Source organism: Gymnogyps californianus, chromosome 5 (genome assembly GCF_018139145.2).
Source record: "Gymnogyps californianus isolate 813 chromosome 5, ASM1813914v2, whole genome shotgun sequence".
Classification (NCBI taxonomy): Eukaryota; Metazoa; Chordata; class Aves; order Accipitriformes; family Cathartidae; genus Gymnogyps; species Gymnogyps californianus.
The window spans coordinates 26815099-26838400 of NC_059475.1; the positions used below are offsets into that span (position 1 = coordinate 26815099).

The following is a 23302-nucleotide window of genomic DNA, read 5'->3' on the forward strand; positions in this document are numbered from 1 at the left end:
TTCCACACTGCAATGTGTAAGACAGAGAAAGGTTAATGATCTCCTTCTACAAAATAATTGTTTTTCTGATTTTGAGGATAGAGATTGTGTATTTATTATGTTTGGCTTGTAAAGTGCCATAGCTGTACAAAAAACTTCGTAGAAGACAAAATCTGCTGAAGAAATAACTAGGTCACAATCCGTAGGAATTTAAATGAGATTTAAGGAAGTATATGCCAAACTGATAACTGACACAAAGCAGTGTACATATGTAAATATGATATGCAAATACTAGAAAGCTTCATGGAATACATACATTTTCAGGTGGCTTTTTAAAGAAAAATGAATAAGTGAGATGGGAAGTTACTACAGACACATAAAATGTGATGCCACATGAGCAGAAAGCTGAAATTAAATATGTGACCTATATCACGAAACACAACAAAATCTGCTTAGCTGGTTGCTGGGGAGGAGAAAAGATACTGCATTTGGCTGAAACCACAGGGGCAATATAAGGAGGCTGAACTGAATTATCTGAAGTGAAGTCAGCTAGGACACCAGTGTAACATCCTGGAAAAAACTGCCAGGGCATCTCCCCAGTAAGCATCAGTGATCAAGATAGATAACACATCTAAATAGCACTGCCCCCTTCAGCACAGCCCACTTACTTAAAAACCAAAAAACAAACAGAAAAAAAAAAAAACCCAAAACAGGAAAGAGTGAAATGCACTTTATAGTTTTGTCCTATTTCATTTAAAAATAAAAGCTTGTGTATAAATCCTTAGAGGGTTGCCAGCGCAATGCAGAAAGCAGGACAAAAAGGTGTGGCGTATTTGTACAAAGTCCTGAATAATGTGGAAAGCATTCAAAATAACCAAGGTTGCAGCTGAAGTCAAGCGTGTCCTTTTCTACGGTAGTTTCCCTTATTAAGTTTCTCTCTTGGTCCTGGCCAGGTTAGAACGATAGAAATGTTTCAGGGATGCTAAATGTGAAGGCTTCTCCTTCCAGGGCCAGGAAGCCAGCAGGAGAGTGGTATTCGCAGGGCAGAGCCCCTTGCACAGGTCACGAAAGATTTCATCGACCAGCTGAGAGAAAAAACTAATCCAGAGATTTTTATCCAGACCTTGTATGGAGCGAACCTGATAGGCACAGTAAACACCGGTGAAAAGGAGACGGTCAAACTCTGTTAGAGGCAAGGGGGTATCAGTCAGTGAATAATATCTCAGATGCTGCTCAATCTCTGGCGGTGTTTTGGGAACTTCACCCTCTAAAATCTGCATGAACCGCTGTGCCGGGCGCAGGGAGGCCAGCTCTTCATCCCGCAGCCAGATTGTCCTGTTGGCCTGAATATCCAGCCCTCCCCAGAGCATCTGGAAGAGAAGAGCAGCATGTGCATGGGAAGCCCAGCGCAAACCCTCTGCCAATTATAACCGAGCTGTAAAGCCATCTGCAACACTGCCAAATCTCGGGCCAGACTGAGAGGCGGCCGCTCCCTGACTCGCTGCCCACGGCCCGCCTAGTCCCACTCCATGTCCTTCTCCACCAGCCCCACACCCCTTTTCTGACCAAACCCACACCTCAGTTTCCCCGTGGGACCCGTCCAGCTCTTGCCTCCCGCCCTGCCTCTCCCGCCGCAGTCCCGCCCGCAGTGGCTCCCCAGCACGGCCACCTTGGGTGGGGGGCTTGGCCACTTGGTGGGGGAGTCATCTCACCCAGCAGGGGTGGTCCCTTGCCCCACCCCGGAGGTGTGAGGTGCCATGGAGAGGGTCAGAGCCCCCTTCAGCTGCACCCTGCAATGGGAGGGAGCACAAACGCAATTAGGGCATTGCCGAGGCATTTTCCAGGCACTCCTGAAATCCAGCAGGGATGAGAACAAGCAGAATGTGTGAGTTTTTACGTGCAGGCAGGTGGGAGTGCGGGTGCTAACAGTGCCTCTGCCCATGGGCCCCCAACTCCCCGGAGACCTCTAACATGATGTTGGCGTCCTCTGGGCTGCGATGGGGTGTGTTGGCGCTGGCACCATCCCTGCTGTGAGGATGTTCATCTGGAAGATATCAGGCAGACTTTGGTAGCACAAGACCATGGCCCTTCCTGTTTATTTTTGTCATTTGGTTGTCAGTAATCTCTTCAAGATTTCTGAGCTGCCACTCATAGCTTGCCAAACATGACAGATGCTGACCACGGGATTTTGATGATCAAAACAAGCTTTTTAAGAGAAGCAGAAGTGGTTAAGGGAGGCAAGTGTAAGTTTTGGATATGATGGCCCTTAATCCTGCCAACAGAGCTAAAGCGTACGGCAGCAAACACACTTGCTCTGACAGGCAGCAAGGAATCCCCTCACGCCGGGTGTGGGTGGGTTTTGAACTGATGGGTTTTGGTTGTTTGGCAGATTTTGCTGGAGAAAGTAATGCTGCCCAACAGAAGGAGGGTGCTAGGAGGCTCCTTGACCTGCTGGTGGAAACATAACCTGATGCTTATCCTGGTTTTATACTTCTTCCTTGAGCATCTGCCTCTGGTGGGGGCAGAGGGTGAGGGTAGAAGAAACCCGGTCGGATCCATTATGGCTCTTCTTATGTCCGGCTAATCTCTTGCTGGGCCACCCGACATCATTTAAACCGGGAAAAATGGATACGACGTCAGAGGAATGGGAGTTTATTAATATGAGAGTCACATTAATCCTAAGAATTCTTCAAATTTCACTTACTAATACTTCTAGTGCTTTAATTTTCTGCATTTATTTTGCCTTTATTATTTCTTTGTGAAAAAGGAGACACAAGTAGCCTCGGTCCAGGACTGTGAGAGGGAGGCTGCATCCCCTCCCTTCTCTATGTTGATCAGCGTAGTTGTGTAGCCAAGACCCTCTTCTACTTCTTACAGACTCTTCCTTCAGGTCAAGAAACATGAAATGGAAAAAGCTCGTATAAAATAGTAGGCTCTCTGACACTTTTTTTTAATTTATTTTTATGTGGATGAAGGATTTTTTTATATAAAAAAGAGGGAGAATTTATGTTGAGTACTCCAGACTTAAGGTCAGCAGGTGCTTATAAAAAGTAGAAAAATTATTTAATACCGTATGTGTGTGATGACTACTACCGAACCCCACTTCCAACTTTCCATTCTTGATTAAAGCTTTTCAGGGAGACGTACGAGCTGCCTGAAGAAGTGCACTGACACCCCCCAGGCTGCAGAGTTTTGTTTCTCTGCACAGCTGCAGGCTCCCTGATCCAAGCCAGCTGTGGCTTTGGAATGTGCGCAGGGATGTAGCTGCCCTTTCCTACTCCTCCATGGATGTGCCAGCAAGGCTTTTAGCTCAGGTAAAAATACTGCATCATCTGAAAATTTCTTTGCTGGTCTTCTCTCTGCTAACTGATCCACTAGGTTCACAGATCCCTCTACTGAGAGATGTCTGATTGGCTGCAAAGTCAGTGAATTTGTTGAATAGCCGCCAAACTGCTGTTATTAGTAACTGTCTCATAAATATATGCAGTGTTAGATTTTTGAGTAGAGTGAAACAAAAATTAAACAAAGCATAACAAATAACGTATTGAAATTATAACATAAATATCCTCTGGAGAAGGAAAAATGGTCTCTTACTTACTTTATCATTCAACAGGTTTTTATTTCCCCAAAAAGCATCTAGAAAATCCACAAACATTTTTGCAGGAGCAGACTTTTTCAGTGGAGACCCAAGAAAACCCTCCCCCTGCCACCAAAAATAGCAGCAGGTCTTCAGCCTGCAAGTAGGTACAAGTGCCTCCCCCAGCAAACAACCCCAGCTGGGACTCCAGCTCTGTCCCGTGTCAGCACAGCTAGCTGACACGTTTGACCGTATTTGAAGAAGCATGCAAAGTGTCGCGCCACTGGCATTGCACAAACGTTTGCCAAGCCAAGAAGCCACATCGCTAGCAGGTGCACCTCCTACCTGTCAGCCTCTGGGATCCAGCAAACACGCACAGGATCAGCCAGGCATTGAACTGCACCTGGGCCATAGCAGCTGCCACCCACTCCGTGGACAGTGCCGTGCGTGAAGTGAGAGCGGTTTGCTGTGGCGTCTTCCCTTGCTGCTTCTGGTCCCAGCAGCCTCTGTTGGAACGGATCCATCTTTCTGTGCTTCTGGTTGCAGTCCTGGGAAGGGCTTGCAGTTCAACTTGCTGACCCTGAGGGATATTTTCCATCATATTTTGGAAACTTGGAAGACTTTGTTGTGAAGTTTTTGGCAGAATTGTTTAAGCTTCTTTTCCAAAGACTGATTTCCCACTGCAATTTATTATAGGAAGCTATTAGTTGCAAGAAATTTCACTACACTTGATTGCCTCTGAAGAAGGGAGGATCTCCTGGTCCCTTCCACCTCTGCACAGCGCCTCTGTCACATCTCCGTGACACTTCTGCTCAGCTCCTTGGCTTCATTTTCAATTTTCCTGTTTCCTGAGTTTGAAAATCTGCAAACAATCCTGAAATGTCACAAACGGATAAGGCTGGCAGTCTGTGCAGATTCATGGAAGGGCAGTAGCAGCCAAAATATACAAGCAGGCAGATGAAATTTCATTTGTTCAGTTCTGTATCAAACCTCCCGGAGGGAGAACTCAATATACTGACCTAGCAAACAGCAAGGATCAGAGCCAGCCAGGCTTTAGCACCTCATCGTCCTCTCCTCTGACAAGACTTCTGGGTTATGATGAGCATAGTTTGCCTTAGATGTTGTGAATTACACAGACAAAACTTCATCTGACTCCCTTTGCAACAGATATCTGTTGTCTACACATCTTTGCACTTTTATTAGTGCCCAATCCCCAGTCAAGCTGTTCTGTATTTCTACTCTGTATTGCACAGTATGGTCCTGGGTTCTCCAACAGGTTCTGAGATGCCAGGGTTATACAAATATGTAATCATATGTCTAAATAAGTAATAATACCATCTCCCTCAGGTTAAAGGGGGAAAGAAGTTGCCTAGAAAAGAGAAGAGGTGGAGCTGAAATGCATACCTTTCTCAGCAAGTTACAGGGTGTCAGTTTGTAGTGACTACTGTCACCAGATGATAGTTTACTGAGGGTAGCGATGATGTTCCAGTTAGTAAGTTGTCAATGTGCAAAGTAGCATGTCTTCTGAAACTTCCAGGATCTATAGCTGTACCTGGCAATATGTGGACTCAGACCAGCTATGAAGAAAAGCAGCACATAATGGAAGAGTCCCAGATTTGTCACGGAAGGAGGGGCCCTCAATATCCAGAGTCATTCTTACTCTCAGTTTGGATCAAAATAAGACCTGTGTTTCTGTCATAGCCTTGCCTATCTTCAAGTCAGGCTACACTTCTTTCAGTTTTCATTATTTTCTGCTGCTTACGCTTTAGTTGCATCCCTTTCTTCTGGGATGAGATATCTTTTATTAAACTGTGAATCATATGCTACTCAAGAGGCAGACACTGATGACCCGTCTGTGCAGTGAGACTGATGTGCCTTCTGTTTTGTGCCAGAGTCCCTTACAATCCACAGTGTACGCATGACTGTCTAGAAGTCACTATGCAAAAAAACCTGCGTCTTATGGGCCATGAAACAGCCTCCCTTTAGCATGCAGCACATGACACAAGGAGTTGTCCAGGATTTTGGCCAACATTTGTGAAGGCCATATATGATTTTGTCAACAGGAAGATTTCCTAGGAACAGCTTGCAGCTGAAGTGCCTAGAAGAGGACACCCATGTTGGCGGGAGGGAGAAGAGAGGAGGCTCAGAGGCTGTGCTTAGGTGACTGATACAGTGGCAGGCAGGGGACAAGCATCAGTGGTAGATGCTGTCTTGAGCTAGGGGGATTTTGTAGAATTGCCTCACTACTTGGCACAGAAAGGCAATTGCAAGAGTGATAAGCATATGCCTTAGTTGTTTCTAAAGCAGCAGTAGTTACGTTGTGCACAGAAACAAGCCTGAGTTTCTGACAGCTGCACACAGTCCCTGCATGTATGATTGCAATGTTAGGCGGTGCACCTGCTCCTCCTGAGGGATTTTGTCCTTGCCAGGTATTCACAGCTGAGTGTGCACAACCCTGCCCCTCTGCACGCCCCCTGGTCATACCGTCTGTTGGGAGCAGTTTCAAAACATCACATCAAGCCAGGTTTCTGCAGGGGCACCTTGACTGGTTTCATCCTTTCCACCATGACTTCCTGAAGCAGAAAGATGGGAAAGGGGAACAAGATATGAGGTATCAAAAACTGCAGGAGCTGGTTGGATGCTGGTTGAAGCACAAGGTGTGGTTAATACAGCACCAGAAGAGCCTCTTTGGGAGGGAGGTTTCTTTGAGATGGGATTGCAGGGAGATAGGCAGCATTTTCACAAAAGGGAAATTCTGCTTATAGAATTGGAGAAATCTCTTGCTTTGAACATCCCGCCCAGAACTTGGAGAGACCACAGTCCCCAGCCTGGGTCTGTCTGGCAGGTGCTGAGGGGAGGAAGATGAGAAGAAGGTGGTTGAGGAAAGAGGGGAAGGAAGGACATACATGGCTTCCAGGGAAGGTAAGGTTTGAGTCACTGGAGGGGAAGAAGGAAGAAAACCTTGAGGGAAGTAGGAGTGAAGCACCAGATGGGACCTCTACTGTTAAACTGGTATTTTCCAGGTATGGTGCTGCTAGTCCTTATGCAAATGCTTTCCTTGTCTTTTTCTTTTGGTTTGTGAGCGGCATCCACTGCTTGAAGGAGTAATGGGCTGTGTAACAGCGACAGGGAGGGCCTCATCCCACTGCACCTACCCCCTCTCAGGCCTCACACAACTTGGAGAAGATGTCATGGGATGCAGTGTGATGGGTGATATGGGGCATGTCGTCATCCAGCCTGTGCCTCAGTAGTCCCATAAGCTCTGTTCTGCAGGAATGCAAGGCCCAGTTGAAATCCCCATCTGGATTTTGACTGGAGATCAATGATAAGGGCCTATACAGACTGTGTGGCCATGATGCAGGTGGATACCCTGACACTGTCAATAGCCATAGCCTCAGGGAGGAGAGTCTGCTCGCCCGGCTGTAGGGAGAAATGCCAGAGTTCTGGAAAACACCAGCAAAACCTACTCAGCTGGAGAAGCTCAACATGGTGACTGTGAGTCATCACCTAAAGTCTATTTGTCCCCGCAGTACCAGAAAATCTCTCTTCTGAATAGTGTGTCTGTAAGTCAGCTACATCTGACTTACATCTCATCCAACATCCTCCCACAGCTGGGAAATCCAACCCAGGCAAACAAGCCTCGTGGAGGCCGGCAGCGTGGACCAGGCAGAGACAGAGGATTTGGAAGACAGCTTTGTGCTTGACCAAGCTGACCACAGCCTTGCCCAGCACGAAGCAAGTGCCCACCAGCCACAAGGAACCCGGAGCGAGCAGGCTCCATAGGCAAGAATGGCCCCTGGAGGTCAGGAGCGGTGGAGGAGGTAGTGTGCCAACAGCGGCAGTGCTTTGTGAGGCTGTGTAACCTCTTGTGCCCTGGGGCAATGCGTCTGGGTGAGTAAATTGCACTCTTCATAACCTCCGGGGCTTCACTAATGAGAAGAGATTTGGGTCCATTAGCAACTATTCCACATATTAAAGACCTGCTGGAGCCAATGCCTGTCCCCAAAGGGCTGGCTACTTTTCCAGTACACACATTCTTCAGCAAACCTTGCATGTTGTCTAACTTGACAGGGCATTGTGTCTAACATTTCTTGATGTTACGTCAATCAAATTCTCCCTCTGCACAAATATTATATTTAAATGGCAGTTTTCCTTCTGTTCCTGCTACCATCAGTATTCTCACTTATCCTACTGGGAAATACGTATTTTTTACGATACATAGACAATGAGTCTTGGCATGGTGCCTCAAGCAACCTGGGATGGGGGAGGGAGAACTTGGGGGGAAACATGCTTTATAATTTTCACAGTACCAGAAGTAGTGCCAGGAACTTTTCTGTCTTGTGCAATAGGCATTGGTATGCAAAAAGAGCCACTGCAACAGAAAACAGAACCAGCTGTGGAATGTTTTGTAGGAAGGACTAAAAGTACATTTCCTATTTAATCAGCTCAATTGATGGCAGATCCTAAGTGGAGCTAAGAATTGTATAAAACCCCAAACTTCTGATTTGTGTTCCCTTCTCTTTCCTCTTTCCTGTAACGAGCTATAACTTCGAAGGTGAGTGGCAAATGCTATTAATTTTAACTAGGGAACACTGTTCTGAGTCACATGAGTCACAAACACTGCCAGCCACAACAGCCTGAAACAAATTTAAAAAAAAAAAAAAAAAAAATTTAGAAGCCCATGCTTACAAGGCTGGGGTGGAAACAAACATGAAACCTGATTCCTACCATACAGTTCAGCTCTTTATTCTTGAAAACAGATCACATTCTAGTCACAACGAGTACTTGTCCCTTTTTTTTCTTAATTGAATTTATTATTGTCCTATTCCTTCTTCCATCCCATACTCTAACCTCCCCCAAACCCCTTTTTTAATTAGTGCTTTTACAATTTAAAAGCTTAAGTAGTGATTCAGGGAATCTCTACAAAGAGCTTGTGAATTATTTTATGAAATTTCTTATACAATAGTTTTCAGATCTTAATGAGGTCAGTCAGCTTTCTGACACAGAACTGCGTTATGCATTTTCTGGACTAAGGACAAGGGACATGACTGCTGTAATGTAATCTCATTCAAACAGGTGGTGGGTGGACTGAAACAACAGTATTTTTCCAGCTTTTTTGGAGAGAACTGAGATTTTTCACAAGAGCAAAGATAGTGGTAATTCTATTACATCATACAGCTCAAAATAATTGGAACAGTGACAAAAAGGCATAGACTCTTGTCTATGGGACAAGGGAAGTGAGATATCTTTGACTCCAGGAAAAAGCACAATCTGAAGATGCTGGAGAAAGTAAAGACTGCTTGATTGTGAAGAAAAAGCCAGCATAAGGGAGTGGCACGTAAGAGGTTACCTGCAACTCCTTCTTCTGCCAGGAGAACAGACACTGACCTAATTCCCAAGGAAACAATGCAGAGATTTCCACAATTGTTTTGGTCTGGATCCAGGTACATCTTGTGTTGCCCTAATAACAACTGTATTAAAACCATTTACAAAAGCTTTGCCTGTTTGCTATATTATTACGGTCTTCCAAGCACCCATCTTGGACCTGAGATACTGCTGTCCCATTGCTTAAGCTACACAGCTGCTTCAGTACAGTCTCCTAGTGAGTGCTCAGGTTATGATTTATGCCTGCAGGGACAGCTAGCAGAAGCACTGTACATAAAGCATCTTAGCCACAGGGCATGCCTGAACTCCATTCAATTTACAAATCAAAAAGACAAATCCAGTGTCTTACAACTCAAAGCAGCAGATAAACATCTACCAATTGGATTATCAGGATTGTAAATTAGCATCCCTCACCCTGTGCTTTTCATCTAGTTTGAAAACAACATTATTCATGTAACCACAACAGGCAAGAATCTCATATCAATTTTTATTATTATAAATACTATGTTAGAACAGAAAGGATGGTGCCGTGCATCCACTCCATTCTGCTGCTATTTTGCATCTTCTTTCTTGGCTCCGGCTTCTATTTTCAGCGGTTCTGGAGCTGCACGATAGGCAGGAAATGCCTCCCAAGGACTATTCAGATCAAACTTGCGAAACTCCTGAGATAGCTCCACAGGCTCTGCCACTACCCGTTTCACTTCATCATCATACCGCACCTAGAACAGTGCAAAGGACACAGGCCAGTCATTTTCATGCAGTCCCCATAGCACCTCTGCTATTTGCTGTACACAGTAATGACCCGGACCACCCTCTGGTACAGGCAATCCTACTTCTTATGCCATGGAGAGGCCACAGACCTCTGCCACAGCTTCAGTTCCCCTCGTTATTAAACCAAAGCCCTCCAGATGCCACCAAGACCTCTGGACTCCCCAGGAAAACCCTCCTCTTTGCTACCACATACCTCAGGTGTCCTGACTAACCGCTCTGAATTAGGAGCATCCAGCCTACAGTGCATATGAAGTCCACATGGAATAACATTTAGTTTGTCATATGACAAAGGAATTTCTCCTGAGTCACTGAAATAAGGTAGCCCGTCCACCTGGCATAGCTGGGGTCTACTCTCATGAATCTTTATAATACGGCAGTTTGTTTGGTTTCAGTTGTGCTTCTTAGCCTAACAGTGAGAACATGGGACAAAAAGACAACCAGGGTGAAACGCAGGTGAGTACCAGACACTTCTGACTGGCTTGCTTTATCCTCACTGTGCCAGTCCACATCTCCAAACCACAGCTCAGGAGATGCTGCCTGGTCTTCACTTGCAGGATTTGCTGTTATTTCTATTTTTCTTAAAACCCTCTGTTGCTTGCAGAACCTCACTGTTTTCTCCCGAGACTCAACTCAGTCTTAGAACTGCACCAAATATGACTGCTTCTGCAAGGCGGTCATTTGAAACTAGACAGATACCAAGCACACTCTTATCACTTGTGGTTTGACATACAGACGTAAATATTTGATAAATGGCAAGAGTCAGTTCAACTAGAGTTTTATAATCTGGGCCTACAAAAACTCAACAAAGTGGAGTTCCAACTGCATTAACATCAGTTCAGTCCTTTATTGCTCTGGGCATCTCCAGTTTTGCAGTGGAAAGTTAAATCTTCCAGAAGACATGCTAAAAGCAGAAGCACTTTCTCTGCCTGACAAATGTCTTTGGCATACAGCACTTGAAATTTGCTCAATGTTTCTGGCCTTAGGCTGCTTTATTATGGATGATACTTTGTGATGACTTCAAATTTCCATGCAGGAGATCTATACAACTCTTCCAGAATACAGACAAGTGAAATATCCTTAGTGCCTTTCGGACAAAGGATTGTAAAGCAGTCGCATCTCTGTACTGAAACTCAGATAATAGTATTGGAGAGATTTGATAACTTTAGACATGAACATATCTCCTACCTCCACGTAACCAGAGAGTGGAAAGTCCTTCCGGAAAGGATGGCCCTCAAATCCATAGTCTGTGAGGATTCGCCTTAGATCAGGGTGGTTGGCAAAGAAAACACCATACATGTCCCAAACCTAAATGAAAGGGAGCCAAGTAAGTTGGATTCGATTAGGAAAAAAACCCTTCATGTATTACGTCCATAAAATTTCAGTTATGTGCCTGGCTTTGCACAGTGCCAGCGAAACTGATGCAGGAACTCATTCAAAAGCAAATCAAACACCCTTTTATCTCCTGCTCTGAAAAGGCAGCCAGGGAAACACTTCTCTCTTTCTTCCTCAGGGCCCCGGGAATCAGTTTAATTAGGAAAACACAGCCCCTCCCCACAAAGACTCTGCTCCCAAGTACACTGGGACTCACCTCTCTTTCATACCAGTTTGCTGCCTTGTGCACAGACACTGCTGAGTCAACAGGTGTCAGCTCATCAGTGTATGTCTTCACACGGATCCGACTGTTGAACCGCAGAGACAGGAGATTGTACACAATCTGCAGCAGAATAGAAGGCGGCATTGGTCTTGTACGGCATTTATGGCGGCATTTATGGATCTCTTTGCAGTACAGTACTGGCTAAGCAAAGGCACATGAAGACTATTTCAAATATTCTTTATCAGCAGAATCACCTTCAGCACTTTAGAGCTGGGCACTAAAAGACACGATTACAACTGAGGTTCCAACAGCTTATGACTTTAGTCCTTAGAAGTGTAACAAAAATGATGTGAGATTTAGAAAACGTGACTGATGAAGAAGAGCTGAAGTAAAGAGGGATACTAAATCTTAAAAAAAAGAATACTGAAGGGATGGACACCCTCGACAATAGTCTTTCAGTAGTCTGTCACAAAGAAAATGGCTATCAATTATGCTCAGCATCCAGTGGGAGAAAGCTAAGAAGAAATACACTTAATTTTCAGCAAAGAAGTTGGATACCAGGGAAAATTGCTAACTCTTCTGGTGATGAAGTACTAACAAAAAGGCTGCTTATGAGGATTACTAGAACCTCCAGGGGTGGGGGGCTGGGGGAGGAATACTTACTACAAGCAGACTGAAAAAACCCCAAACCTTTGTAAGTTGTGTAGCCTTGTTTGATACTGCCTCTGTGAAGGTGGCCAGAAAAGGTGAATTCATTAAGGTCTATATATTTGTATGACTCTACCACCTTGATTTTTGAAAGAAAAATCCTGAATTAAAAAATCTTTAACTTCGTCAGAGACTGGAGGCCTTTGAGTTAAAGAAACTCTTTATAACTCAGGATTTTTGCCTAATCACAAGTTACGTAATTAAAAGTCAAAGCTGTTATTAGCAAAGCAAGAAGGAGCTATATTTGAAAACAACAGACATCTGATTAGCTAATATAGATAAAGCAAACCTGCTACCCCTCACTTTCTGAGCTGTTGGTAAGTGATTTAATACCACAAGATAAACCAAAGGGGGAAAATAAATCAGCTACTTTTCATTATCCTTGTTACTTGCTGGGAACTAAAAATCTCCCAATTCACTTCTCTTGCCCAAAAGACACTCTGCCCAGATTAGACAAGGGAAGACAGACATCTCTTCGTCCATAAGGGTCCCTAAACCATAGTCAGCCTACTACAGCATGTGAGCCCTAGGTATTTTCTGCCACTGTCTTTTACAGGTCTTCCCAAGTTAAAATACAATAACGTCTTTGCAACAATACTGTGAACAAAGCTTTCTAATAGTAGGTGAGAAGAAAATATGCTGAGTCTGTGGTTTCCCCAAAGATGTATGTTTTCTTTTTCTATCTGCAGCTGCAATTTTTCTGCAGCTGAAAAGCTATAGGGTGAGATATTCAAAAGCATCTGTGGGAACCAAATCTCCAATATTCACTGAAAGTCAGTGGAAGTTCAGTGCCCGAAATCTTCTCAGAGCTTTCTGAAAATCTGCCTCATCTCCTATTTGGTCCTGACTTTCAGAGAATGTTTTTAAAACAACTAAATAGTTTTTTGTTTTGTTTTTTTAAAAGAGGAAAATTGTTAAGAAGATTGATGGGATTTAAAGAAAAACATGATCATTTGTGTCAACAGCAGCTGACAGGCCTAACTGGAAGAAGGAAGAGCACCAATTCACATCTGGCCAGAAATAAGTCTCTAGACACTTTGGTAAAACCAAACCAAAACAAAAAAAAAAAAAACCAAACAAACAAAAAAAAAAAGAAGAGAGAGAGACTTTCAGCAGAGCACAAAAGGAAAGCCAGACTAAGAACCCATGCAGTATTGGCTCTGCTACTGCTCCCATGATCAACAGATGAAATGAAACCCAGCATTTCAGAGTGGATTTTCTTTTCACTGTCAGAAAGCAAAAAACATGGTCAGAGCTGCAACAGCACCCCCAGCCATCAGCACTTGTGAAACTCTCCAAGTCCTGCACCTATGAGCAGTTCTTACCTCAAAGCGGTACTGCCGAGATGGGACATCAACAGCAGTCAAGTCAGCCAAGGATTTGAACTGGGCATTAGTATGATCTCGAAGGAAGGTCAGAACTGGAATGATCCCATCTGGATGGATCAGAAGTTCCAGCTCATTGAAACAGGTCACCTGATGAAAACAGTGGAAAGGGCATGAGTACAAACACCAATAGGACTGAACATTACGCTGAATCCAGCAGAACACCCAAACAAAGAGAGTATATGGTACAGCAGACACATAATGACATCAGATAAAGGGGCTTAATAATAGCAGTAACTTTCATGTAATTCTGACAATCTTTCTTCCCTAGAACAACTTCTGAAAACAGCTAACAAACAAGTAGTGTGTTCACGGGGTCCTGTCCCCCCCACAAGAACAATTTCTTGAACAGCACCTACCTGTACTTGCTGGATATACTTGGGCAGAATCTCAGCCACGTACTCCCCAAAAGCACACAGCTGCTTCTGTTCTACTTCATTTTTTGGTCTGACAGTAGCTAAAGAGACAAATAAAGTTCCCAAGATTATGGCAGGGAATACAGAAAGCTACAGAAAGAAGAGTGGCAACTCCCATCTCTGACTTAAAAATCCCTTTAACCTGTCTAGCTGTCTCTCAGGAGCTCTGGCAGAAGCCACGTAGGTTCAGGTAACCTGCAAAGTTTATTTATAGTAAATCCAAAGCTAAAGACAACATATGTGTGTAGTGGAATATATAGGACACTGTAATAGAGACTACACTATAGCAACATACATGTGTTGTGGTACACAGAACATGGAACTAGAGACTCTGATAAGGAAGGAAGTTTGTGTCAGTGCTAGACAGAAATTTTTTTGTGCACTGTAAATACAGCAGGAGGAACAGTCCAACAAGATGACAGAGAACCAAATAACAAGATGAAAAAGAGATGACAGAACAATCTGAGCCTAGATACTGCACATGACATTCAGCCTGGGTCTAGAACGGATCTTTTTTTCTAGACAAAATAATCCTGGGTTTGTTTGATGTGCCAGTATCTAAGCAACTCCCTCATAAACAAAACACCCTAGGATCTCATGTTGCCTTTTTTTTTTTTTTCCTTGGTTATGATTACAAATATTCCTCAAGATTCAGGGCAATGAGGGGCTATGAAGCTGTTACTCAGGCACAACTTTGCACAGAATAAGCAGGCAGGCCCACGAGAAAGGATGCAGACGGGAATCCAGAGCAAGCGGGTTATCAACAGAGCCACTTCCCCGCGCATGATTCACGTTTATGCGTGACAGGCACCAACCGTTTCCCGATACGCTCACTGAAAAGGTTACAGCGCGCAGAAACTTCCTCAGGGCAGCCAAATGCCCTAACGCCGAGCCGGGAGCTGACAGGGACACAAGCGCGCGCCTCGGTCTCTTCCGTTGCTCCCCCCACGCCCCCTCCCCGCAACCAAACCAACGGCCCCAACCGCAAGACCACGCCGCGGCCCCCACCCCGCTCCCGCTGCCGGCCCCGCTCACTTACGGCGAGTCTCCGTAGCGGAGCTCCCCGCCAGCCGGGCCTGCGCCGCCGCCGCCGGGCCTGCGCCAGCTGCAGAGAGAAACGGACACGTCTCACCGACCGCGGCCGCCCCCCGCCAACCGCCCGGCCCGGCCCGGCCCGAGCCGCGGCCACGGGCTGGCCGAGCCCCGCCGCCTCCTCGGGACAGGCGGCGGCCGGCGCCGCCACGCCCCCTCGCCCCGGGCGCCCTCACCTCGCAGCGCGGCCCGCGCCAGCCCCCGCGCCGCCGCCGCCGCCAACATCCCTGCCGGGGCACGGACGGGCAAGGGCACGGACCGGAACCGGAAAGCGCCGCCGTCGCCGCGGTTGCCCCGGGGGGCGGAAGCGCGCGAGGAGCTTCTCGGGGACGCTTCCGGGTCGGTGGCCGGAAGCGGCGAGTGCCTGGCGGCGCCTGGCGCAGGGTGAGGGGCGCGGAGGAGCCGCTGGGGCACCCCGGGGCGGCGGCGGCGGGAGGCTCCGGGGCGGCGGCATGAAGGGAGGCGCCGCAGGTGGGTGCCGTGGGGCCGTGCTGCGGGGGTCGGGGCCGGGGGAGCCCCGGTGCCCTGGAGCGGGCTGGGAGCCCGGCGGGAGGGCGTGGGAGCAGCCCTGCCGCCGGCCCGGACGCGGAGGCAGCGAGCTCAGTGGAGATGCGTCCGCCGTCGGGTGCGGGCGTGAAGGGCGGGGGGGCCCTGGCAGACCCCCGGGCTGAAGCAGCGCTGTGGGGGCGAGGTAACTCTCTGGCGGTTTTCATAGCGTTAGCGTGGCTCTAACGGGGGTCTTTACTTTTCCGAGAAATAGCTTTCCTTTCCTTCCCCCCCGTCCCCAAAGCCTGAAGTTGCCGTCAGTGGTGTACCTGGGTTCCCTGATCCCAGGCGCTGTCATGGCATCCGCGACCCTGTCAGGAGCAAGGAAGGAAGTAGGTCTGACGGGCGTTGGTTACGCCAGCGTCACCTATAGCCTGGCATATGGCAGGTCATTGCTTTGGTAATGCAAAATATGCATGGAGTGTAAGATTTTTGCTTTGTGGGACACTTTACTGTTCCTGCAGCTCTCTTTCTTGATAGAGGAGATGCCATGGATGCAAAGGGGAACTTTGAGTTTACAAAGAAGAATTTGAGATTTATGGTGGTCTTTAGCTGCTGTTGGCATTTCTTTCGTGACTTGGCTCCAGTCCTCTCGAAATTGTGCAGGGCAGTGGGGGCAGCTGGTTCTGCTGTGCCAAGAGGGCAGAGTAGTTCATCCGTCCATATCCTGGTGCTCTGTGTGGTCACTTCGGCATTCTGGGCTGCAACTTCTGAGCACCTTGACTGTAAGGATCAAGAGCTTTAACTGAAGGGGGAGCTAGTTTGCAGGATAGGCTTGTACTTGGTAAAGCTGGAAAAATAGTACCAAAGTGTTCTGTGCTAATTGCAGTTCCTGTCTCTTACAGACTAATGTATAGGTACTTTTCAGACAGGCCAGAACTATTGTAAAATCACAATAAGGGTATAATTAAGGCAGGCCATCATCAGGGATGGGATGGACTTGTTCAGCCAATTAGGGATGTAGACACTACTTCCCGTGAACACAACTTGAGCAAAGAACTTGGGAGCCTTCCTGTATCAAGCAGAGCTATTGTAAGAAAATGCATGTTTGACAAAATAAAGCATGGAAGAGTAACTATCAATCTCCTGGAGAAAAAAAATCTCATCTTTGGGAAAGACTGTACTGGAAATCGTGTTCAGTATTAGTTGAAGAAATTCGTGATATCAGTCACCATGGCTGATAGTTGAGGTGTAAAAATAAGTTTAAAGTGAATGCGGGCGGGCATCTATTTGCTCCTAATGCTGTCAAGAGCCATGTTAAAAAAGAGCTCTTTTCTACAGCAGTCCTTCTCTGGTTCAGAAGCTTTTTCAACTCACAAACTGCTTGGAGCTCTGCAAACAATCTCTGGTACCTACTAAGAGCTGTTATCTTTTAAATTGAGTTCTCCTTCCCACTTGGGAAACAGTGGCTAACAACATCTAACAGGTTATTTTGCATGCTGAAGGTGTCTGGCACATTAACAAACTGAGTATAACCATCAGTTATCTCATTTGGTTAGCTTGAAGGACTGGTGGTTATGTCTGGCAGACTTCTTGTGCATCTTTTTGGTAAAAACACGTTCACCTTACTTGATACCGCAGCACAGATTCATCATGTTGGTTTTGGATGGTAATTAACTCCTCCTGATTATATGAACTGCTGTCTGTGCTCTTTGTTAGTATGATACTGTAATCCTTTCTCCATCTAGCCCAGCTATGGTGCTGCCACATTCTTTTGGCTTCGCGAGTTTCGTAGGGCGGCTGCTGGACTTTCCACTTGAATAACTGTTGCTGCATTTCTTTGTGTCAGTGAAATGAGTGGTGAAAAGATATGCACGTCTCCCAGTTCTGCTGGGATGTGATGCTCACTGTACTGGAAGTTTGGTATATATTATAATTTTAATTATGCCAACTTCTCGTTTGTTGTTTGAGATTCTGAAGCTCAAGCAGAAGTTTCTGGCTGCACTATTTATATTCAGTCTAAAATATGCTGGCCTCTTACCAATATGTTTGATTTTCCCTTGTACCGTGAAGTACTGCATAATCTTGTTAGTGGAGAGAGAAAGCCATGTAATTATTGTGATTTTACAGATTGCTGGAGGTCTGATCTGTGCAGCACCATGGACTCATCAGAAGAGACTGGAGGCTCCTCTGCAGAAGAAAACTACTTTGTGAACTACACCTTCACCGACCGCTCCCACTCAGGCCGCGTGGCCCAGGGTATTATGAAATTATGCTTGGAGGATGAGCTCTTTGCTGATGTTACAATATCAGTGGAAGGCAAAGAATTCCAGCTGCACCGTTTGGTCCTCTCAGCTCAGAGTTGCTTTTTTCGTTCTATGTTCACTTCCAACCTAAAGGAGGCCCACAACCGGGTGATTGAGCTGCAGGACGTTAGCGAGAGCGTCTTTCAGCTCCTTGTGGACTATATTTACCATGGGACTGTAAAGCTGAGGGCAGAGGAGTTGCAGGAAACGTATGAAGTGGCAGACATGTACCAGCTGACTGCCCTTTTTGAAGAGTGCTCCCGTTTTCTGGCCCGTACGGTGCAGGTTAGGAACTGTCTGCAGGTCATGTGGTTGGCAGATCAACACAGTGACATGGAGCTCTACACAGCTGCCAAACACTGTGCAAAGTCACATTTGTCTCAACTGCAAGACACAGAGGAGTTCCTGCACCTGCCTCTCCGCCTGCTGACAGACATCCTTACAGGTAAGTTGTTCTTGAGACTAGCTAGGAAGTGGATGTGGAAAGAGACTTTCAGAGAGTCTATCAGGGATTGAACAACATAGATGGAAAGATCCAAGCTTTCATAATCACTGTCTATTCAGGGGCTTAGCTAAGCAAAGCAAAACATTCTGGATAACTTAATCAGAAAAAAACCTATTAATTGTTACTGGACATGAAGTATCTAAGCTATAGAAAAGGGACATAGAGGATGCTGGTAATTCCCAGCAGTTCCTGAGTCAACAGGTCAGAAGTATTACAGGTTTTTTAAACGTAACTTAGTAACGTTCAACAATTTGTTGTATTTTTGTTTGCATTAAAAGTAAAACAAAGAAACCTTACCAGAAATGAACATCTTATGAAACTCTTTTTTTTTCTTTAGTTCGTAATCATTTAACATAGTAATGCAACAACTCAACATTTGTAAGAAGGCATGAGCACGAGCCGTATTTTTAGACTATGTTAGTGTTATTAACAATTGCATATAATTGTTAGGATTATTTAGGTTAGGCACTCAGCTGACTGAAATAGAGGCATTGTAACATCTTAGGTAATACAGTAATTACCCTTCTTGTAAAGGTAATAGCCTTCCACAGTAATGGATGCAATGACTCAGTGTTGTGAAGGACGTGTCAACACATCAACAACTTAGTCCAGCTGCCACCAATCCTTAAAGATTCTCTGCTGCCCTAGTAGGTACAGCCAGCACTTGAAAACCTCTCCATGATGCTGCAGTCACAACCTTGTTCATTTATGTATCATTGCTAGAGGAAGCAAGAATGTAGAAGAAGCTCATACATTCAAATGTGCTGGACTTGGGACCAGAGAGATTGCCCCTTTCTTGCTTTAATTAAATAATTTTGTAAATGAGTAAATAACTATACTTTGTGTGTCATGTGTTTTATGTGCTGTTACAACAATAAACCTACCATGACTGGCTTCTTCGGAATACTGGCAAATCTGTCCATAAGACTTAAAATAGCCTTTAAAGTTGATGCTATGCATATGAGGGTCTTTACAGATATTGCATTGTATTATCTCTATTGCATCTAAAGAAATTCACAGTCAAAAACCTATTGAGAATATGTACTGATAGCTCAAAAAACCTATGATAAAATTAGAGTACTTTTGATAACTAGCTAAAGTTTTTAAACTAAGTTGTGAGTTCATTAAAAAAATAAATTCCTAGAATCATGAAATAAAGCTATACAGGTCAATCACCCTTAACTTCCTAGGGATTCCATGTAGCAACCATAGCTTTAGGACTATGGCCTTTAGTGTTTGTGGCCCTAAATTAAAATAATTGTTCAATAAAACTTTTTTCCATGCATCATCTATTTCCATATATAGAATCACATTACTCAATATTTATGCCAAAACTTAGCTCATCAAATGGATTAAAATCTGAAATATACTCCTACTGCTGGTAGGGAAAATCTTTTTCTTTTGCAATTCCTGCATCTTTGGTTAGTTAATGGAGAATTAAATAGAGGAAGCCATTAGTGGCAAGGATTAAAATTCATTTCATGAAATAGTAATTTATTAAGCTTACCTTTTGTTGCATTCTAGGACCCATTTCAAAATCAAAGTTTTTCCATTTAACCACTACACGTGATGGATAGCTTATGGAAATCCCTTTTACTAATAAACAGAGTTGAAATACCTGCTTTTGTTCCACGCTTTTTCTCCTCCCTTCCAGTATAGAGAAAAATGTTGGAATTTGTCTGATGCCTTCAGCATCATTGAATTCAGGGTTTGTCATGAGAGCAGACTTCAAAAACAGAGAGCCTTCATGGGGAAGCCTCTCAATGAATACAGGCATAATTGCTGGCTTTCAAACTGGAAGTAAACACCTAAAATCTTCTAGGTAATGTAGTGATGACGATGACGCAGTAGTTTGTGGCATAACCAAAACTTCCAATTACGTCTGGAAACAAATTGAGATCTGATGCAGTCTGTTGAGTGTTTCCTACTGTCACACTGCTAAAGAAAGCTATAGTAGCTCATTGGGGATTTCCAAATGTTAAGAGGATAGCAGCAACACCAGATGTTCAGTCTTGAGGGTCAGCTGTCTGACAGTGCTCAGAGAAGAAAAATTTCTGCAGATGACTTTTGCTAGATAGGTTTCTAGGACCAGCCAGAAAAGCAGCTGCTGAGATTCTCAAGTAAGAGAATCTTTTTGCCTAAATGCTTAAATAAGAAAGTATTTTTAGTCGTCACAAAGCATGTAAGTTCTCTTTCCTGCCCTCTTTCTCTCGGACGTAGGTTCCTTTGTTGAAACTCATCCAAAGTGCTTAAGTTCTGGCAGCTCTGTCTTCTGATATTTATCCAAACTAATTTCATGTAGATATCTGGCTGGCAGTGCTGATCATGCCTGCCAAAATCTATAAACCTCTGTATCTTTTTTTTCCTCTCTAGAAAGTAGGGTTTGTGGTGGGAGTCAGGGGAGGGAGTTGCAGAAAAAGGATGTTCCTGAGTACGTGCACCTTTGTCTAGGTATCATAAATGCCTTTCTGTCCCCAAACCACAGATGGCGTTCCATGTTCTCAGAATCCAACAGTTGCCATAGAAACCTGGATCAACTTCAACAAGGAGGAGCGAGCGGGCTTTTCAGAGACGCTGCGATCGAGTCTGAAGGTATAAAAAGACCTTCTGTTCTGGGGTTGGTGTAGCACTTGCTGGTTTCGCACTTCCCAAGGCAAGGTATTCTGCTCACAGGTGTGACTTGAAAGTCGCAAAACACAAATGCCATTGAAATTCATGGTGCTTCGTGAGGAATACTTCCATTGTCATAAATAGCAACCCCACTGACAGCTTTTTTTATTTAACCTGAGGCTGCTTTCACTAGCAACTGGAGCAATGCCACAAATAACTTATTTCACCAGATGCTCAGTTACCAAAGAGACCATTCAGAAATCTGAGTTTGGCATTCCCCTTACAATAACTCTACTCCATCAGTGATGTAACCAGCCTTTACCTGAACTGCAGACACTTGGGTTCCAGTGAAGTCTGTTGCTATTTTGCTATGTCAGATATGAATGGTATCTTGAAAAGGCTTTGAGGCTCTGAATGCTGAACGCTATAGGGTGGCAGCACCTGGGAAGCAGGTCACACACCTCAGGCCCACAGGTGGGTCCTAAGCTGAAAAATTCGGTCTTAGGCATCACTGATGTTTGTAAACAGGTCCAGTTCTGCTGACACACTCCTCCTTTCTCTCAGGTGATTGGAGAAAATGTTCACATCTACCTGATTGGAAAGGAGTCGTCACGTACACATTCACTCGCTGTCTCTCTGCATTGCGCTGATGATGACTCCATAAGTGTGAGTGGCCAGAACAGCCTGTGTCACCAGATCACCGCAGCCTGCAAGCACGGTAGTGACCTCTATGTCGTTGGTGGCTCCATTCCACGACGCATGTGGAAATGCAACAATGCGACTATAGACTGGGAATGGTGTGCCCCTCTGCCCCGTGACCGGCTCCAACACACCCTTGTCTCTGTGCCAAGCAAGGATGCAATATATTCACTGGGGGGAAAACTCTACAGGACACTCTCTCTAATGCCGTCATATATTACAGAGTACGAGACAATGTCTGGACAGAGACCAGCCAGTTGGAAGTGGCAGTCTCTGGGGCTGCAGGTGTAAACCTTAATGGTGTCATTTACCTGCTGGGCGGGGAGGAAAATGACTTGGACTTCTTCACCAAGCCCTCTCGGCTAATTCAGTGCTATGATACCAACACAGAGAAATGCCACGTGAAGCCATACGTACTGCCTTTTGCGGGGCGCATGCATGCTGCTGTACACAAGGATGTGGTGTTCATTGTAGCTGAGGGGGATTCACTGCTATGCTATAATCCCCTACTGGATAGCTTCACCCGGCTATGCCTGCCAGATGCCTGGAGCTCAGTACCATCCCTCTGGAAAATTGCCAGCTGCAATGGCAGCATCTATGTCTTTCGTGACCGCTATAAAAAGGGTGATGCAAATACTTTTAAACTTAACCCAGCCACCTCTGTTGTAACAGTCACAAGTGGCATCAAAGTGCTGCTCACTAACCTGCAGTTTGTCCTGGCCTAAGCGGGAGAAACAGGCCGTCACAGAAAGGGCAGCAATGGTGGTCTGCTGTGCAGCTCAGAGGCACTCACCACCCTCAGCACCAGTCCCGATTACTACGAGCTCACAACATCCAGTAAAGATCCCATCCTCTATACCTGTGCAGAGGAAGTACAGGCTTTCTGGCTGTGGGCCTATTCTTTTACATAGCACTATTAAAGTTGAACTGCTGCATCTTAGATTTCAGATGAAGTAAATGCTATTACTTTGATCACTTGATGATAAGCTGCTTGTGTTTGAGGCCCAAACTGCAGCAGATGGCTTTTTTAGCCTGGAACCAATCCGCCAGTAACAAATCCTATGGCATATGGACAACGTCCTCCTTTGCCCAGGCTGCTAGCTTTAACTGCCTGGGAGACTGTGTGTTGCTGCCATGTCAGTCACAGAGTTAGATGTGCACTGTGTCCTCCAGGGATGTCCCCATTTAAACATTCCTATGTCCCTATTGCAGAAGGAGGGACTGGCAGAAATACTTACAGCAGACAGATTCCAGAGCTGACCCGAAGACCTTTAGTAGGTTGCATTATTCAGCACTTCTCCTAGAGGAGTGGTAACAAACTGGAAACTTGCTTACTGCTGTCATCACCTAGCATAAAGAGGGAGATCGTTTTTATGAGCATTGGCTTCCTTTACTGTACAGGGAATCCCCACCTGTAATCATAACATAGTGTTGGTAAAAGGTGGAATTAAGACCACTTCCTCCTACCCCTCTCTGTTGGCACTGTAACCCTTTGGGTAAGAATCTGAATAAAGTCTCTGCTGAGACAAAGTTTTCTGTTCCTTTGCTGCAAATATTACAGAACTTCCTGTAGATTGCAGTTTGGCTCAGCACTGATATTGTGTGTGGGAGAGAACAACTATGGGGCTCCAAGAGAACTAAGATATTAGCCATAAGGAGAGAAAGCTTTAATGAAACAGCCCAACCTCCCCTTTACTGTAATTTATGTAAAAACTTCTTTATTGATGGTCAAGAAGTACAATGCTTAAGCCTTTGTTAGATCATTAAAACGTAAGGTTTTTTTAAAGCA

General features: G+C 45.2%; 3 protein-coding genes across 3 annotated transcripts; 1 reads left to right on the forward strand and 2 right to left on the reverse strand.

Moving 5' to 3' along the window:
• Positions 1-871: 871 nt before the first annotated feature.
• On the reverse strand, positions 872-3968 carry FAM180B (family with sequence similarity 180 member B). Its single transcript, XM_050898250.1, has 3 exons — positions 3902-3968; positions 1944-2023; positions 872-1349 (listed from the first exon to the last, which is right to left on the reverse strand). The coding sequence occupies exons 1-3, from the start codon at positions 3966-3968 to the stop codon at positions 906-908; spliced, it is 591 nt and encodes a 196-aa protein (XP_050754207.1). The 3' UTR covers positions 872-905.
• A 5446-nt stretch (positions 3969-9414) lies between these two features.
• NDUFS3 (NADH:ubiquinone oxidoreductase core subunit S3) lies at positions 9415-15138 on the reverse strand. The gene is made up of 7 exons (XM_050897533.1): positions 15084-15138; positions 14855-14920; positions 13759-13856; positions 13340-13489; positions 11301-11426; positions 10898-11017; positions 9415-9660 (listed from the first exon to the last, which is right to left on the reverse strand). Exons 1-7 carry the CDS (start codon positions 15130-15132, stop codon positions 9493-9495), a joined length of 777 nt encoding a protein of 258 aa, XP_050753490.1. The 5' UTR covers positions 15133-15138; the 3' UTR covers positions 9415-9492.
• Positions 15139-15318: 180 nt separating this feature from the next.
• On the forward strand, positions 15319-23242 carry KBTBD4 (kelch repeat and BTB domain containing 4). Its single transcript, XM_050897896.1, is given in 5 exon segments — positions 15319-15378; positions 17524-18144; positions 20690-20796; positions 21379-21682; positions 21685-23242. Coding segments are annotated over 5 exon segments (1605 nt in total). The 5' UTR covers positions 15319-15359; the 3' UTR covers positions 22239-23242.
• The last annotated feature ends 60 nt before the right edge of the window (positions 23243-23302 follow it).

What these genes read in the sequence shown, in the direction of transcription:
- FAM180B (XM_050898250.1), bottom strand. Translation starts at nt 3,968, where the DNA reads ATGGCCCAGGTGCAGTTCAATGCCTGGCTGATCCTGTGCGTGTTTGCT. An exon ending in TGGATCCCAGAGGCTGACAG is followed by an intron (nt 2,024 to 3,901) that starts GTAGGAGGTGCA and finishes GATATCTTCCAG; the next exon opens with ATGAACATCCTCACAGCAGG. An exon ending in ACGCCAACATCATGTTAGAG is followed by an intron (nt 1,350 to 1,943) that starts GTCTCCGGGGAG and finishes CTTCTCTTCCAG; the next exon opens with ATGCTCTGGGGAGGGCTGGA.
- NDUFS3 (XM_050897533.1), bottom strand. Translation starts at nt 15,132, where the DNA reads ATGTTGGCGGCGGCGGCGGCGCGGGGGCTGGCGCGGGCCGCGCTGCGA. An exon ending in GGCGCGGGCCGCGCTGCGAG is followed by an intron (nt 14,921 to 15,083) that starts GTGAGGGCGCCC and finishes TTCTCTCTGCAG; the next exon opens with CTGGCGCAGGCCCGGCGGCG. An exon ending in CACTCTCTGGTTACGTGGAG is followed by an intron (nt 9,661 to 10,897) that starts GTAGGAGATATG and finishes GCACTGTTCTAG; the next exon opens with GTGCGGTATGATGATGAAGT.